Genomic DNA, 19,327 nt, shown 5'->3' with positions numbered 1-19,327 from the left:
TCTGCATCTCAAATTTCTCAGCCTTGTAAGCAGGTTATTTAAAATGTTGTTGGAATCCAGTACTAATTAATTTTTAATTTAAACTGCTTTATACTTTAATTTGAATTTTTCAAACAAATTTTAAAGAAGACTTTGCAATCTGCTGTTAACATCGAAGAAACCAATTGAAGCTATTTAAATCCATCACTGACATTTAAATTGTCTGCCTTGATAAAACTTGACTAGGTCAAGCTTTAAATAGATCCATTTTATTATGTCAGAAATACAACTTATCATATGGTATCTAAAGTTGATAGTTAGTTGTGACAAGTTGGTCGCGTTCCTTGCAGGATTTATAAATCTACCTGCTTAGATATTTCTACCCCACTTAAGTTTCGGGATGAAATATACAGGCACATCTATTATCTGACAGGTTAAAGCTTTGTAACCTATAGAACAGCTTTTAAATGTAGACGAATAAGAGTACTTTAAATCTGTGCAATGAAAACATAAATTGTTGTCAGAAAGATTAATATTAAACAATAGGTGGATTACTAGTTGAAGATGTGGCAGGACTATGTGAGTATTTCCATATGGATCTTGTCAAACAGTGAATCTTGCTGATGTATTAACCTCACTTTCAGCGGAAGGGGGAAATTTATGTAGCTGTGTCTGAGGTGCATTTCACTTCAGCGTGGTTCTCAGTCACTAAAGTGTGCTTTCCAGCATTGTTGTTTCATCATTTACAAAGAAGCTTGTTTGCATTTTAAGGAAACTTACTCCATTTTATTATTTCAATATAGAAAAACTAGAATAACAAGAACTGAATCTGCTAAGAACATTTCCATCAAACTTATTTCACTGTCGGCTGGGATGTACATACATATAGTCAGAGCTAACTAATATCGCACATTTCTCCAAGGCTTTTTTTGGGGGGGAGAGGAGCGTCATATACATGTTTTTTTCCTGCCATGTGTTTGAACGTGCATGTGTATATAAATATAGGTATTCACACTGTATACATAATAGTCATGAATTGTAATACAGATGTTCTCTATTCAGAATTTTTTATCTGAGATTTGTGCATATTACAGCTATTGAGATTACATTCCATCACAATGTAGTATTCTGAGGCACAAAGAATATTATGGCTGATGTATGGGCAGAGAAAATAACATTGGCATTCTCATCAGTTCACAATGTCCTCTCAGATTCTTTTTTATTTTCTTCTGGAACCTCTTAAGGTGGTTTTCCTCTTTCAGTCTTAAGCAATTCATGTTTTCTGTTGGCTAATGATTGATTTTATGGTATTTGTCTTTTTAATAGCACGTATAAAGTGTCTAATACAGTCCAAAATATCTCCAGTACAATATTGACTAATTTTCATATTATGGGGTCCTGAATAAATAAGTGCAGTCAACTGATAATTAAGTTTTTCATGCTTTAATTTCCCTTTTCAATTTAAAGTAGTAGGACCCCATTACAGGGTTAGTATCAGCAGACATGTTTAGCAGTTAGTAATATTAGCAGTGATAATATTACTATTACTATCAATTTTATTTCTACAAACAAGATTTCAGCAGAGGGTGATTGGTAGAAATATAGGAACTGTGTATACGGGTGTGTATAGTTTATACAATTGTATATTCTATATATGCAGAAGTTAAAATATCTTTTTTGTGTCTCTTTCAACGCACAATAATAAAACCGAAGCATGTTACTGTGTTAGAAAAGGTTTCAGCATTACCATAAAATTCATCCACTAAACCTATGAACTCTGCCTTTTTGATAACTTACTGCTCTCATTTTTTCCTACAGGTTCTATAACATCAATGTTTGTCAGGCTCCCTTGTGGTGGTGTTGGAGTAAGTATTTTCTTTAATGAGTAAAAAATGCCCTGTTTGTTCTCTGAGTCCCAATGGTAACAAAAATAGTTGCCTTGTTTTCTACTGAGTGGATAATTACTACCAGATGTTATCCATAAACAGGGTCCTTCTGGGGTGTGAGGTTGCAGCGACAGCCTCACATGTGTTGCTTCAAAAGCAGTGTGAGAGTTTTAACTATTTTGAACAGTGAAATCTATTGTGCATGCTTTGTCTCTGACTATTAAGCAGAAAAACTTCATTTCTCAATCAGTGATGTTTAATGGATTAGATTACTACATTTTAAAATAACTATCAACAATGTGCTGCAGATATAGAGAAAGCAAGATTTACTTTGTGTCATTCAGACTGTGTAGGTGGCTTCATCTATCTTGTTTGTGCTTCAGAACTGCCTACCTAGTGCTACAGATGGAAAATATTTTATTAAAATAATGGTGGTTGAAGGATAATATCTGGGATCGTCCTGTAAGCAGTAGTTTGTTGTGTTTGTTTCTGAGCTACTTGACTGTTCTGCAGTCAAATGTTTTGCAAGTTGCACTGCAGAGAATTGTAGTCTTCAGCATCTGGCATTCTTCAGTATGGGGTCTAAGACAATCATGTCTAAATTATGAAAGAGGTGACTAAAATTTCTATCCATGTAACAGCGAAACATCAGTTTTCAGCCATCAAATCTGCATATTAATAATGGAATTTTTCCTCCTGCTCCCATAATGTTAATAGACAGATACAGAGAAATGAAACTTTACAGACAATATTTCAAGCCAATATTTTTGCTATATAGATTTTGCATAGAGTGACAACACAGAAAATAATCTGGGAGAAAAGATGGAAAAGAGAATGAGAGTAAACAGTAAAAGGCATTGTGTTTTGAAATCTCACATGGGTAGTTCTTATACATAATTATAGCTCATGAGATTGAATCTGGAGGTCTGGATTCTGTTATGGAAATGAAACAAAATTGTTTTCTTCCTGAGTCTTTGCAAAATTGCTCCTTTGAAAATTATCCTGTCAAAAAAAAAAATCGGCATTTATTCATACCACCACCACCATCAAGCACTCCTCGAGATCTTTTATTTTGTATTGTAAATATGCTTCAGTCTCCTAATTGATGGCAAATTTTTTGGCCAGACTTGAAAAAGTTTGGATTTACTCTGCCCTGCAGCCAGGCATGCCATTCAAAGCAAAAATTATCATTTGCAAATGGAAAATGAATGGGAACTGCAAAGACAGCAACTGGGCTGAACACAGAAGGAGTTAAGTTCTGAAACAAAAGAAATTAAAAATACCATAATGTTGGTACTACAGACGCTTTCAGTATTCTGTGGATAATGTATGCAGTATTTTTGCTCATGTCATTAACGTCCTGATGCCAGTTTTCTCAAAGTATCGTTACATATCTGTTTACTATTTCAGATTTACTGATGGTACCATAGCATGTAGAGATTTCCCAAAATACATATTTGCTTTAATAGTGATCTATCAACAACAATCTGACATCAAAGATTTTTCCTAAACAAATCCTTAAACAAATTCATCTCTGGAATAATTAGCCTATTGTTTGGGTAGCTTTGCCACTTTGTTTCTTAATATAGAAAAATATTTTCACCTTTTCTCCAGTTTGTATTCCATTTAGATTATTACATGTGTGATCCATTTGTTTATAGCAAGGAAAAATCTGAAGGTGTGTAATAGAACTATTAGCAACTTTTTCAAAAATATAGTAAGTTTTGTTATACACTTGTAAGTACAGGACTTTCTCAGGTCCATGTAAAGATGGTTAGCTTCTCAGTGCAAGAGGTACTTTTGGGGGGTAGATATGTTTCCACTTATTAAAGAAAAACATGGAAAAAATCATCTCTGCAGCAGCCAGGTTCTGTAAACTGTGTTGTTGTAGCTGGGTTGGTCTCAGGATATTAGAGAGAAAAAGTGGGTCTGTACCCACTATCTGTCCCACCTAGCATTTTGCTATGATGCTGGGAAATCCTTTCCTAGATCTGAAGAAGAGGTCTGTATAGCTCAAAAGCTTCTCTCTCTCGCCAACAAAAGTTGATCCAATAAAAGATATTACCTCACCCACCTTGTCTCTCTAGTTAAGAGTGATTTGCTCAGGAATATTACTGTAAGAAGTAGTACAATAGCATTTCAGTTCAGGATACAGACTGGTACATGCAGGAATAGGTGTGAAACTAAATGACTTTTCTCTATTTTAATAAATGTTTTGTCCGATTTCAAGGCAAGTAAAATAATTTTATAAAATGTTTATCTGACTATTTTTTAAAATCAGGAGCCAGTGTTAAACCCATTAGCTATTGACAACTTCAGTATAGAGAAATTGGTATTTGGAGCAAAAGGTGACAATGTTGTAAAAACGTTCATTAGAAGAAAATTGCCAGTAGATTATATACAGTTAAACTGAAAATTCATTATTGAGTCATGAACTCTAGCAAACTTGGGTAATTACATTCTGCTTAAATAAATTACACATGCATTTTCTGTTTACAGTGTTGTTTTCAACTGTTTAGGATGAATAGTTTAACTGATGTCAGCACTTAGACACCTGCTATGTTCCACCTTAGAGGTGGCGGCATTTCAGTGGTGGATGAAATATCAGCTATATATATAGACATAAGGCTAAACTGACTTACATTAAAGCAGGTGCAGGTAGCACTGACCATTAAACATCAGTTCCAATTCCCTTTTTCAGCTTCTTATATTGTCCTCAAATAGCAGGGATACCGCTGTAATCAGCCCTTCCATGCCTCTGGAAGAAGTGTGGGATTTGCCCCTCCACCCCAAAATTGTTGTGTAGTTTGTTTGTTTGTTTTTTGTTTTTTTTTTTTAAAGTAAAATGGCTTGGATATTGTTCTGCAACTGCAATGGGAGACACTCACACCACAGCAGTGCTAAAGCTTCTATGCTTCAGTATTGACTAGCATTGCTCAGTGAAGCAGCATTTGTAAGCCTTCTGTTAGGAAATCTGTTGATGTGGACAGACATGAATAATCTAGCGAAGTATCAACCAGTGTCATTTCTGCTCTTTGTGAGAAAAGATAATTGGGGAGCCTGTGGTCAGGCAAGTGTGGTGTCATCTGTAGTTCTCAGGTTCTCTGTACCTGAGTCAGTCTGGTTTCAGGCCTGGGCATGAAACTTCTCTGGTTGTTAGTGAGTGTCTTCCTGGTGATGGATGAAGTTCCAAGTGCACAATACTGGGCAATTGGTTGACTGCCTGAGGCCTCTGTTTTTCAGGTTTCTGTCCTTCCTCCCTTCCTGATGCTGTTAGGAAGGTTGGTATGGAGGAATACACTGTTTCGCCTTCAGTGTGGTGATGACTCCGAGCTCTGTCTTCATCTTTTCTATCCTGGTTGGGACAATTGAATAAACTGGCTCAGATCAGGGTTTGAATGAGAACTAGTTGTCTGAGATTCAGCCCATGCAAGACAGAGATAATGTTGGCAGAAAGTTTGGGAGAAGAAATGGCATTGATAATGTCAGCAGCCTTGATTAAGGAAGTGCACCAAGTACTTTAACATAGCTTCTCAATTTGGGTGTCATGGGATATTCCCTGCTTCTCCTGAATACCCACATAGTGACCAAGAATGCTTGGATAAATCTTCACTCTTGGTGTGGATCTGTGCATTTGTCACCTTGAGGTTAGGTTCCTGCAGTGACCTTACGTAGGGCTACACAGTGAGCCCACCAAGAAACTTAACCAATTGCAGAAAAATGTGTCTGCCTTCTTATTAAGGGGTATTTTCACACAGAGAGCAGCTTACACTGGGGATCTCTACTGGGCAGGGGCTGTTGATTTGTTTCCAGGTGGGGTTTAATGAGTTAGTTTAGAGCAGTGTTTCTTAACCTGGAGTTTTAGAGGGGTCGCAAGTGCAGAGCTGGTATTGGGGGTGGCAAGAAAGGTAATTGCCTGGAGCCACAGGGGCGCCATGAAACTAAGTTACATGCCTCAGCCCTGTGGGGGTGGGACTCAGGCTTCAGGGGTACAGTAGTTTGGAAAGGTTAAGAACCACTGGTTTAGAGCCATACAATCCCAAATGACATGGGCCCTGACTTGATTACCTCTTTCATTATGTGTTGCCACTGCAATTGTGATCAGCTGAGATGCATGAGCTAACAGCCTCCTAATTCAAAAGGAAGATGTGGTGGCATAGAGTTTTCATTAGAGATGCAATTCTGGAACCTTTTTCCTCCATTAGTCTGAGGATTAAAAGTTTAATTCTTCTTCAAGTGATGGTCCCAGTTGTATTCCACTTTGAGGTTATGCATGCGCACCTGCACCCAGAGTCAAAGATTATTTTGAAAGTAGTGTCCATTGATCCATGCATGCCCCCTGGCTCACCTCATGCTTCCAACCGAGATGATAAAGGGTGGGGCGAACTGATGGACTCTTCAGTTCTTTCTCACTGCCTCATGATCTAGTTCGGAACCTTTAGTGTCCTCATCGCTGATGTCATCCTAAGTCCCTTAGGCACAAGAAGAAACCTGGAAACATTGGGCTTCATTGGCTCCAGACTGTGCCATCGGTACAACCTCTGCACAAGACCAAGGACCCTCTAGCACTGGGAAAGACCAGCCACTGCCAGATATCCTCTTTGATGCTGGCACCAGCGGCCCAGACAGAAAGAGTTCCTCTTACACCTGGGAGATGCAGATCCATGGCTGCACCACAGGACATTTTCACACTTCCAGAATCTGCCCCCCTCCATGGGAACCTTCCATCTCCAGGGAACTCGTATCTCCTCCAAAAGGCTTGCCTACAGTACAGAGTTGATTGTACCCTCTCCCGCCCCTCCCCTCCCCCATACAGTGTACACTTCTCTGACGGCACCACCACTGTAACTCAAATCAGCCTTTTCTTCCTTGGAGATTGGGAATCATCGGAAGAACCGCCTCTTCCATACCACTGTTATCTATTTCCCAGGAGACCCATATGACCCTGGGAGCAACCACCGCCTCACCTGGCCCGGAACCATTGGTATCACATGCCATGGAGACTTTTGCAATAACCCATTGATCCCTCCTACTAGCCATATTGGAGGCCCTGGAAGCAATCCCTCCCTTCAGAGTCTGACTGCTCCACCAGGGACTCGCTACCTGCTTCCCTGGTTCCAAAGGAACCACTGGACTTGCTCTCTGATCCAATGATGGAGGAGGAGTACTATGCTCCAATTCCAGCAATTCCACCAGAACCAACTATGCTGTCATCTTCATCTCAGGACGAAGCAGTGACTTTGACATCCCCTTCCTCCCCCGAGATTACTTCAAGCAGTGCCAAGACCTTCTGTGTAGGGTCACCAGGGAACTTCAGATCCTACTAGAGAAAATCCAGGACTCCCAACACAAGCTCTTGGACATCCTCCGCACCTCAGGCCTACTAGGATAGTTGTCCCTCCCAGTGAGGCCACACTGGAGCCAGCTAAAACACCCCTACACCTATGTTCCACCCCCAAAGGGGCGGAGAGACAGTTATTGCCAGCTAAGAGCTCAGAATTTTTATTCTCGCAGCCAGCTCTCAGCTCACTAGTGGTTCAGGCTGCTTTGAAAAGGTTTAAGCAACAGCATCCTACATCTGTGCCTGCAGAAAAAGAAGGGACTCTTAGATCTACAGGGGAGGAACGTTTTCTTGTCCTCCAGTTTACAGTTGAGGATAGCCAATTGTCAAGCACCATTGACTAAATATGATTTCCTGAACTATGCTGAGTTCAAGGAATTCCCCAACAGTCTCCTACAAAAGGATCGTACCTGTTTCAAAGTTTTCATTGAGGAAAGTAAATTAATAGCCAAAACTGCCCTCCAGTCTGCAGTCGATGTAACCTATACTTCCTCTAGAGCCATGAGTACGGCCATTATTATGCAAAAGGAGTTCTGGCTTCATCCCTTAGGGTTCCCAAGGGCGGTCCGGAACACCAAGGATCTCCCCTTCGATGAATCTCACCTCTTCAATCAGAAGACGGATCCTAAAAGCTAGAGCTGCCCTTCAATCACTTGGCATCTATCTACTCACTTGCCCCAAGAGGAAATTTCATCACCAGTCAACCACATCGCTGTATAGGTCTCAACACTTCTACTATCAGAGATCCTACAAACCATCACATAAAAAGCAAGAGGTTCAAAGGTCCTCCTTCCTCATGCCCCCTCATTGCCTGGACATCTCAGTCCCAACCCGCAACCAAAGATACTTTTGATGCAAGACCGACAGCTGCAAACCACTAAGCCTAAAAATTCATGATCCCACTACTCCATTCAGGAGTCAGCTAGCACTTTTTCACGACACCTGGAGTGCAATGATAATGGAGAAGCAGGTGCTAAACATCATCCACTATTCTATATGACGGAGTTTCTAATTCTACCTCTTCCCCCCAAAAAAAACCCTTTGGGGACCACTCTGACAGCATCCTCACCCAAGAGGTGAACTCCTTCCTGCACCAAGGAGCAATGGAATGCATTCCTCCTCAATATCAGGGAATAGGTTTTTACTTGACCTACTTCCTAATACACGAGAAGAAGGGTGGGTGGAAACCAGTCCTCGATCTATCGCCTCAATCGCTTCGTTTGAAAACTCAAATTTTGCAAGATCACATTGGCAGCAATAATTCTATCGTTATAAAAGGCACATGGTTTATGGCGGTCAATGTGAAGGACACTCTTTCATGTTGATATTCATCCACCAACAGACCTTTTCTGAGGGATGACTTTTCCTTTGTGACTCAGTCCTCCAGCCAGGTCACTATGTGATTACCCCTTCCAAGGTATCAGTCTTTCTGTGCCAACAATCTGAGGAAATCTTTTCATACACTGTCATGATAGTTCCACTTGCCCACTGGCTGGTAAGGGAATTCAGGCTTGCCCACTGTTCCAGGTTCTTCAGTCCAGGGATCCTAACTCTAGCAATGGTGGCTTGCTCACTCCCAGACCATGTTGCTCTTCCTCTGGGCTCCTTCCTACATCTTCCTACTTTTCTGCTCTACCTTCTGGCTCCCCCTCTCTCTGGATTTACCAGCCCAAACTCCTTCCTTCCAGGGAGTAACTGCAGGCTCCTGGCACTGTAGCCCCAAACACACCTCTTTCTCCCAGTGAGTGACTGCAGACCACTGCTCTCTATAGCCTCAAACAAACTTTCTTACTCCCACAGAGTGACTGCAGACTATTTCCCTGCAGCTGCTATGGCCAGACATAACCTCAGTGGTGACAAGAGAATGAGACTCCCTCCATTTTCTCTCATCACTTTTGCAGAACAATAAATGTCTCCTTGTGCATCCTTTTGTTTAAGTGCCTCTTTGTAGACGTTTCAATTTCTGATTAAGAAAAGAAGCTAAGGAACATGAAAACTTTATATAGGAATACTTGATAACATTAAGCATTGGTTGTCCAAGTGAGACCTGTTGTCTTGATACCTGTGTCAGTAGTAACCCTGTGATAGATCTCAATATTTAAGAAACAGATTACATGAAGGAGAAGCATTCTGACCCCAGCAAATCTCACTTCTTAGGAAAGGCAGTATCAGACTTTTGATCCTCCCATTTCCCACACTCCTCTGCCAACAAAAAAGATTCATAGGAGCTGCAAAAGTTTGTGTGATTGATGGTCAAGGGGCATTAAGTTTCCCCACTCTTATAAAGTCCTTCAGATCTTTCAAGAGTTTGTGGAAGAGTAACAGCAGCAATTTGGTTGGTGGGGGGGGGAACCAAATCCCATTTGTGCAAATATTGTTCTCAAGAAGATAAATGTGATGAACAGAGCAACTGCTCCTAAGTCAACAACAGCAGATGCAAAGGAGCAGAGAGGGCCAGCTGCTTCTAGTACAATAACATCGTCCAACCCAGGAAAAATAGAGAGAAACCCAACAGTGTATCACTAAAGAGCAAGAAATCTACTTTCCTTCTCCATAAAATCCTTCAAGATGGTAGGGCTGATGTGCAGTTCCAGCAACAACTCCTGTCATGGTCACAGTACCAGAGAATTCATTGTGCGAGAGGTGGGAAGACCAAATATCTGCTCAATAATGAACTTCATAGATCCAAAATGATGAATGGGTCAACAGCAACCGATAGCAGCAACTTCAGAATAGGAGAGGAGTCCAGATCATGACCACCCTAATAACATTTACCGTCACAGTAGAGTCTGAGCTCCTATTGCAGTGTTCGTATGTATCATGACACTTTCAATTAGTCTACAGAAGGGATTCATCAACTTCATCAGTGTCTTTGCTCCAACTCTGCAGGCTAGTGATGGAGAACAGTTCTTCCAGCTGTTGATAAAAGCTGATCAGCAGGATTCCACGGAAGGTACCCATCTCTAGTACTGATCGGCAGGATTCCATAGAAGGTATCCTTCTTAGTACTTGGGTTCTTCAATGCAAGAGTTGGGTCCAATGCTGAAATCTGGCCTGGGATTCTGGGTAGGCGTGGCTTTGGACATATGAATGACAATGGTCAGAGTGTTCTCAAGTTCTGTGCCAGTCAAGGCTTATTAGTGACCAACACCATCTTAGCTGGTAACATCAGAAGAACAACATAGGGGAGACACCGGCAGTCCAAGCACTGGCATCAGCTGTACTTGGTACTCACAAGACTTACATATTTGAAAGATACCTTGCATACACAATCCTTCCAAAACACAGACTGTGACACAGACCATTCTTTTGTCTGTTGCAAAGTGAAATTTCAAGCTAAGAAGATCCTCCATAATAAAACTTCCGGGCAACCTCGTATTGACTTGTGCCAAATTACTAATCCTGTTAAAAATGGCTTTTTTAGTGATGAAGTAATAAAGACAGCCAGAACAAATGAAACTGCTTCAGATGCATTGGAAGCATTGAAGACCCGTATATACAATGTGGCAATCAAGAGTTTTGAAAAGGTTACGAAAAAATATGTTGACTAGTTCATAACGTTGACTGGTTCAGAAATACTGCTGCCACTCATTGAAAAGAAAAGATCTTCTCTGATCACCTATCAAATCTACCTACTACTGATTTGCTCAACAACCTAAGAGAAGCTTATAAGGTTGTTCAAATAGCTTCCAAGAGGTGTGCTCAAGATTTTTGGGTGGGTCTCTAACAGCATCCTGCAGGTGATAGTAGATGGTTGTATGAGGGCGTTAGAAAATCCATTGGGCCCATAAAGGACAAAACAGCTCTGCTGAAGGATCTGGATGGCAATATTATAGCGGATAAAGGGAAGCAACTGGAGAAGTGGATTGATTACTATGGAATGATATACTCGAGGGAGTCTGTAGTAGATCAACGTGTGCTAGATGAATTGCTTGGGTTTGAAGTTATGAATTCGCTGGATGTGAAACCTACAGAGAGGAATTTGAACAAAGCATCATAAAGATTCCCAACAACAAAGCTTCAGGATCTGACTGTTTACTTGCTGAAATCTACAAATGTGCAAACAAAGACTTGTTGCAAAGATTGCATGAGGTATTGTTACTCTGTTGGAAGGAAGAAATTGTTCCACAAGATTTTAAGGATGATCATTTCATCCAACTCTACACAAACAAAGGAGACGGAAGTGATTGTAATACCCACAGGGGTATATTTTTCTTAAACATTGTGGGAAAGGTTTATGCTGCATTCTTTTACCTAGACTTCAAACATTAGCTGAGAAAATCTATCCTGAAAGCCAGTGTGGCTTCTGTTTGGAAGGGTGCTATAGACATGGTCTTCTCTTTAAGACAACTGCAGGAATAGTTCAGAGAGAAGTGTATTCCACTGTACTTGGATTTTATAGATTTAACAAAAAACTTGAACATGGTTAGTACGTCAGGGCTTTACATAGTTCTGAAGAAGCTTGGTTGTCCACCTATATTGCTAAACCTTGCGAAATCCTTACACAATGGCATGAGGGAAACAATAATGTATGAATACCAAGAGTCTGACTCATTCAACGTCAACAGTGGAGTGAAGCAGGACTGTTTACTGGTTCCCACATTTTAAATATTTACTTCTCATTCCTGCTTCAACATGCGTTCCGTGCTATTCGAGAGGGAGTCTCTTAGCACTAGACACGATGGAGGTTTGTTTAACATTGCAATGTTCAGAGCTAAGACGAAGGTGCAGGAGATCGTCATAAGGGACCTGTTTGCAGATCATGCAGCCCTTATGGCTCATGTTGATGCCTACAACAGCTTATTCCCAAGTTCGCTGATTCATGTAAAATCTTTCGGCTAGCAATAAGCTTGAAGACTGTTATCAAATACCAAGGCTCTTCAGAACCAGTTCCAATTATCACCTTAACTTAAATGCTATTTGCCTGGATGTTGTTGAACAATTTTGTTATCTTGGCTCTACTGTTACCAGCAATATAGATCTTGATGCTGAGCTTATTAGTAGAATCTACAAAGCAGCCAGGAACTTTGGAGTTTTGCAAGACAGAGCCTGGAACAATAACAAATTGTCAACTAAACTGAAAATCCATATTTCTGAGACATGTTTTATCTATTCTTCTATATGGCTAAGAAACATGGACAACTTACACCAGATATACGAAAAGACTAAACAGTTTTCATATCAGGTGATCGCGTAAAATTCTTCAAGTAAGATGGCAAGACAGGCTGACAAATGTGGAAGTGTTAAATCGTGTTATATCATTCATGGGAACGTTGGTTAGTAAGAAAAGACTCAGGTGGGTTGGACATGTCAAGCAAATGCCAGATTACAGGATCCCTAAGAGTGCTGTATTCTGCAGCTCATGAAGGCTCTAGAAAGAGAGGCTGACAACTGCACAGAGTTCAGGATGCTTGCAGAAGGGCTTGTAGACATTCTCAATAGGCAGTGAGCCCCCATCTCCCTGTATTGTTATAAATATTTAGTTCACGTCCCCTCCCCACTCAGACCTTGGGAGAATGAGACCATAAAGACTTCGCATTCAATGGAAAGGCACTGTAGCACTAAGCATCAGCATATTGACAACACTGCAGCCCCAGAACATGTTGGTTATCCCTAATGGCTTCACATAAACAGAGGAGGAAGAGCAAAAAGATGGAACCCTGCAGGGCCTCCTGTGTACAGATAAATAGGAAGGACAGCCAGTTTGTTCATTACCCTCTGGGAGCTCTTGGAGAGGAAAGGGCAAGTCCACTGAAGGGCCACGTCCCCAAGGATAGTACACCTTATTTTGTGGTCAGTGATCTATTAACAGCTGCTGATAGGTTTAATACAGCCAACATAAACGACTTCTGATACCACTGTGTGTGGCTAAAAGGAGATCTACTGTCAATATAGTCTTGGTCACTGGAGCTGACTGAGACAGTGCTCTATGGGCAGCGTTCTCCAAAAGGGACTTCTTCAGCTATGATCTCACCTAATCACTGCATGTTACAGTGTGGCTGGCAACTCACTGTCATGACAGGAGCCATTAGCAACCCTTATTGCTGGCTTTAGTCAGCCATAAAAGAAGTGGATCCATCATTAGAGCTTAAATAGCAGGTTAGACAAACACCTGTCAAGGACTGTCTAGGGATAGGTCTACCTTAGTGTAGGGGATGGGCTAGATGACCTCTTGAGATCTGTTACAACCCTACAGTTCTATGATTCTGTGATCACATATTGCCTTGCTCATACCTCTCAAAAACTCTGCAAGTGAAACTGGATGAAAATCAAGCAATACTGATGGTCTTTTTCTTCCGTCCGCCTCCGACATTGTTCCCACAAAAGGGATCAGTTCAGATCAGATCCAATCAGTCTTATCTTAGAAATAAAATCCGACAGTTCTTCACATCAAGAAACATTTTCTGCTTACTCTGAGCCTGTCCCAGATCACTAGGCTCCCCCCAGCTTGGAACAGTTCCATTGAAGCTCAATTTTGCGGAAGCTGTGGGTGAAAAGAAGAAAGCACACACTACCGTCACCACTCTATGCAAACAGTCTGGGCCATTGTCAGTGGGTTTCAGATCAGGTCTTCCCCCACCGGCTAAGCCTGTGAACAATCCCATAGGAATCCAACAGCTCCTTTTGCCCAGTTCTGTCCAGTGCTCACAACTAAATCATAGTAAATATCAAGCAGGGCATTCCATCACATGCATGTGAATGTATCTTGCCTTTGTGCAGTTGTTGGGCTTACTGCGGTAAAAGCCAACATTGCACAATTTCTGTTTCAATTAGAACGTGATCTTGTACAATAATGAGCAACCAAAGAATTTCAAAAGGATGTCTACACATTTTCAAAGGGATTTGTTCCTAATCCTGTGAAATATTTCACATTTAAACTAAATGTCCATAGTTAGCACCTAGATGTTGAAGGGCCATTGTGAATTTACACTAGCTAAAGTTTAGCTCTCTCTTGGAGTAATTTCATTGTAAATCTAGCCAAAATAGTCTCAGCAAGGATTTAGGGAATTGTCCATTCTTAAACATTCTTCATTGGTTTATTCCCTCTTCGATAATTTTTTTGTGTTACATTTTCTTAAAGCTTTTTGTTTGATCTAGGATCAATTTTTACCCCAAAGGTAAAAAGAAATACTGAGACAATACTCTAATAAGAATATTAGAAGGAAACCCATGATATTTACATTGAATGGGATCAAACTCCCCTCCTTTCTATCACTTCACTACTTCCCCAGCACCACAGAGCAACTGGAAATCCAGTCTCTTCAGTGATGTTAATATGCATAGATCTTGTCTTGATAGCAGCCTTTAACAACCTGAAGGGGGGTTCCAGGGAGGATGGAGCTAGGCTGTTCTCAGTGGTAGTAGATGGCAGAACTAGGCGCAATGGTCTCAAGTTGCAGTGGGGGAGGTCTAAGTTGGATTTTAGGAAAAAGTTTTTCACTAAGGGGGTGGTGAAGCACTGGAATGGGTTATCTAGAGAAGTGGTGTAATCTTCATCCTTAGAGGTTTTTAAGGCCCGGCTTGACAAAGTCCTGGCTGAGATGATTTAGTTGGGGTTGGTCCTGCTTTAAGCAGGGGTTGGACTAGATGACCTCCTGAGGTCCCTTCCAACCCTAATCTTCTATGATTCTATGACTTACTGTAACGTTAGTTACAACATCAGTCATACTTTGTCCACCTTCACATGGGGAGGCAGGTGTGCCACCATATGAGCATTGTGATACTAGCAGCCAGTTTAAGTATCATGGCTTTTCTGTATGCATATGTAAGGTCATAATGGTTCCAGCTCTTATTATTGTTATTGGGTTGATCAAGATGGATAAAGTAATTGTATATGTTTCAGTAGTTTTATAACAAGGATCTCCATGCTCTTCTCATTGTTTCTGAAAACGAAATTTGTTGACATGTTTTCATTAGGTTGACAGTGACACAATTTGGAATGAAGTTCATTCATCTGGTGCTGCTCGCCTGGCCGTGGGCTGTGTTGTTGAACTTGTTTTTAAAGTGGCCACAGGAGAATTGAAGGTTGGTACAGTAATAACACATATCTTTGATATACAGCTCTGTGCAGAAATCACAGGGTAAGATTTATGGCCTGTGTGGAGGTCAGACTAAAAAATTGTAATGGTCCCTTTTTGCCTTAGGTGAAAAGAGCCTTATGGACATCAGCCAGTGAACAAAAAATTTACTAACCTTTAAGGAGGGTGTTTAAAAAAAAAAAAAAAAATCAGAACCTCAGATAAGATTCTGATGCCACTCAAGTCAATGGGAATTTTACCATTGACTTCAACAGGGCCAGATTTCACTTCAATTGTTCAAAGGCTGCTCTACCAGAAACTCAATTTTAAGCAATTAGTCAGTTTACCAAAAAAATGCAAGCTGACTGTGTTCCTAGGAAAGGAAAGCTGACACATTGCTAAGGGCTTGAGTGGAAGCTATGACTGCTTTTCTAAATGACCAAGAACTAATGAATAATTACAAAACTGAATTAGCAACTCTAACTGCAACCGCTGGGCATGTTCCTGTTAGAAACCAATGTTCTTTTGTGTCTGATCTCCCTCTGTATTCTTTTTTGTGCATAGAATGGATTTGCTGTCGTTCGACCTCCAGGCCATCATGCTGAAGAGAGCACGCCCATGTAAGTATGCATGTGCTTTAATTGGTTTGCTTTGGTTATTATGTCTATTAATTAAGAGAACCCTGTATGTGATATGGAGCTGGAAGCTAGAAAATTAATTCTTTGGTTTCTTATTATAGACTTTCTTGCTGATTGAGATACAACAGAGCATCAGATTCAAAACTTTGTCATACTTTAAAAGCAGGAAGGTTTCCTGTCCTCTTTTTGTTTAATACAGGCTGTGTTAGACTTATGCTTAGAGATTGCATCTGTTTATAAAGCTACATTGATTCTGTCACTTCCATCATCCACATCCATCATTCACGTGGCTAAAGAGCCATTTGTAAGTTAGGTACACTGCGGTTTCTCTTAATATGGAGAAACACTGTTATGTCACTTACAATACTGTATCAGGCATAACCTTTGTATCCTAGGAATTAACACCACACTATAAAAAGCCTATTTTTTTCATGAAAATGAAGCCACATCTCTTCCATTCATTTAGCTCTGCTGGGATTTTTTTAGCGTTGAAAGTGTTTTGACCACATTAGGTTGGGCTGATTTCAATTCTGGTTATCAAAAGGTGAGAGGGGTAATAAACCATATTAATGAGCGCATCTCCCTCAGCCCTGGACATAATTTGTTTCTTGAACTAGTACGTTTCTGGCTTCATGACCAATGCACGGATCCTTTGGCCCCTTGATACTTGCTTGGTGTGAGATCAGAGAGTATTTACTGCTGGATTTGAATAAGCAGAGTGCTTAGAAACTTCTCTGAATTGGTCCTCTGCATTTCAGATGATTTCATCTGTATCACTGAAATCCCCCTCTTTCTCTCTGAGTCAGATCCCTGAAGCTTTAAAAATCACTGACTGGCAGATTGTATGCTACAGCAGCATCTCACGGTAAAGAATGTTGGGACGTGTAATAGTGTTCACTGTTTCCTCTGAGATCACCTGCTGGTGTGTGGTAATTGTGTGTGTGTGATTGAGCACACATGTATCTGTTAGGGAGGAAGAAAGAGTAAAAGCAATAGAAATTTCTTCCAACTGTATTATGTTTCAAATGATGTATATATTGGGACCAAATCGAGCCTATCATTAACACCTTTTTTCTCTTCTCTCTCATATTACCTCCAGGGGTTTCTGCTATTTTAATTCTGTGGCAATTGCCGCCAAGCTCCTCCAACAGAGACTCAATGTTAGCAAAATCCTTATAGTGGACTGGGTGAGTAAACATTCATTCTTACCAAAGTAATGATGGAAGTGCTGTCAGTTTCTCACAGAGGAGAGCCATTATTTATAACTCACTGAAAACACTCTGGCTATAGAAGCTCAGAACTAAATTATCTTTAAAAATGGTTTATATCCAATAAACATTTCTTAAAGGGTAACATGAAAATGTAAAATCACAGCACTAAACTTCGCAATCTTTTGTTTCCATTCCTCCGTCCCCCTGATCCTGAAGAAGCTATCCGCCCTCCAAAACAAGGCCTGTAACGCAGGTCAGATTCAAACTTCGAGATGGGTGGTTGTGCCGGGTGCTGGTTTGGTTGAGATTACTGGGCGTTAGGTCCATCCCAGCTCTGTTCTCATGAGCTGACAGAGTATTGAAACTAACAGGATCCCTGACTGGTGTGGCTTGAGCAGCATTCTGAAGTTTCAGCAACCTGTTTGAGGGATAATGCAGTGTTGTTAATGTCTGGGCAACCCAGCAACATTAGGGGGTCACTCAACAGAGAAGTTAGGATTTTAACAAACTCACAACGCTCCTTTTGGAAGTCCGATACCTTGATCAGGATGTAACTCATTCATCTAGTTAAGTAAAAAAAGGTTCAGGATAGTTTTCCACTTTGGGTCCAGAAGAGTTCCCTTTATTCTTTCCCCCTTCTCAGTAATTATTTTTGGTAGCAGAAATTGAAGGACAATTTGGAGAAATGTCCCCTTTTGCAATCTGTATTCCATTAATAACAGGGTGGTAGGGGAATTGGCCTGTTTCATTGTGTTTTGTTTTCTTTGCCCTGCTGCTAAATTGCACTCATAGGATGCATTCCTGCACAGACTTAAATGGGTGTCTGGCCTGCAGACAGACTGCCTGGTCAGACCTATGGTGATTAACAACTTCTCCCAGTTCTGTCCAAGATAACATGCTGTTTTCATTCAGATGTATAATTGAGGATAATTTTTTTAAAGTCCCTGTCTTAATCCAGTTATGTTGAATTGAAAGGAGAGTAGAACCTCGGTTTTACAAACCCCAGTCTTACAAACCATGTTTCCTGATGTGGGGGAGGGAAAATCAACATAACAAAAGTGGTGTGGATGAAGAACAAGTCAACATCCCTTCACTCTCAGTGCATTGGAGATTGCTTCGCAGGGCAAGAAGAAAGCAATGCAGTGCACCATGCTCCCACTCATGCACCATACCAGTTATGGTTTTGTGATGTTAATTGTATGAACTCTTCAATTTCATTAACTGCTCAATGCCCAGTTAGTTAGTAAAATAAGGGTTCTACTGTGTAACACAAAGCTAATTGTAGTATTATGTGAATCATTCTAGTTTTCAATAAACTGTTTCACTTGGGTTTTTCATCTCGTCTGTCGCTAGTATACTAATCCTCCATTATATAATACAATCTCTGTCCCTGAAGGATGTGCACCATGGGAATGGTACTCAGCAGGCTTTCTACAGTGATCCTAATGTTCTTTATATTTCACTACATCGCTATGATGATGGAAACTTCTTCCCAGGCAGTGGAGCTCCTGATGAGGTAAGAACATTAATAAACAGGATACCTGCTCTCCATATAATTACTGTGATTGGCACCCAGAGATTTTATTAGTAAAATCTGCTTTGGTCAAGAGTGAGCTGGGGAGGGGAGGGACCACCATTGGTCAAGAAGTGAAATGGAAGGCATTATAGGAAAGCTTGTACTACTCCTACCCACATTTATGCTTCTCTTGGAACCCACTGCCCATTTCTGTGTGTTTCCAAACTTCTAGCAGCTCCATGAAACTTACATTTTGTCCTGGCAAGGGAAAGATGCTCCTTGGCAGACAATCTTAGTCAAAGAATCAGGATCAACAATATTAGTCTCTCATAAGTTATTGGACAGTTGTTCAAAGAAAATCCTTTGCTTAACAGATTGAAGTCAGTTGTCCCAGCCTGCATTTCTCTTCACTGGAGCATGTGCACTTCACGTGCATTTCATTCCTTCCTTCCTTCCTTCCTTACAAGGCAAGCTCTTTGTGAGACAAAACAAGAATAAGGTGCCCATGGTTTTCCAGAGCAGTGCCAGTACTCTAATCTCCTGGCACGGGCATATCTCTTTCTCCTAGTCATTCCCTGCCTTTGCTCAGGGGATGAGTGCTGCATTTACACCTGGCATTTCTGTATTCAGAAACTCGGAGAATAGATTTTTTAGCTATGGATTAATTAGAATTGTTGGACAGTGTCCAAAAGATACTCTCCGAATCCCATAAGCCTTTTACAGACAAGGTATATGAAT

General features: G+C 40.7%; 1 protein-coding gene across 3 annotated transcripts in view; it reads left to right on the top strand.

Annotated features, from left to right (window-relative positions):
- HDAC4 (histone deacetylase 4) overlaps positions 1–19,327 on the top strand; it is a 403,085-nt gene that overhangs the window by 347,148 nt on the left and 36,610 nt on the right. For all 3 annotated transcript variants that reach the window (XM_067548627.1, XM_067548626.1, XM_067548628.1), the window contains exons 17-21: positions 1,798–1,844; positions 15,124–15,231; positions 15,789–15,844; positions 16,962–17,049; positions 18,470–18,589. In XM_067548627.1, the coding sequence (XP_067404728.1) occupies positions 1,798–1,844; positions 15,124–15,231; positions 15,789–15,844; positions 16,962–17,049; positions 18,470–18,589 (419 nt within the window). The remainder of the gene's footprint in view (positions 1–1,797; positions 1,845–15,123; positions 15,232–15,788; positions 15,845–16,961; positions 17,050–18,469; positions 18,590–19,327) is intronic.

Source organism: Emydura macquarii, unplaced genomic scaffold (genome assembly GCF_026122565.2).
Source record: "Emydura macquarii macquarii isolate MOO-44397 ecotype Brisbane River unplaced genomic scaffold, CSIRO-AGI_Emac_v2 contig_1253, whole genome shotgun sequence".
Taxonomy (NCBI): domain Eukaryota; kingdom Metazoa; phylum Chordata; order Testudines; family Chelidae; genus Emydura; species Emydura macquarii.
This window is presented reverse-complemented; position numbering and strand designations above follow the sequence as displayed.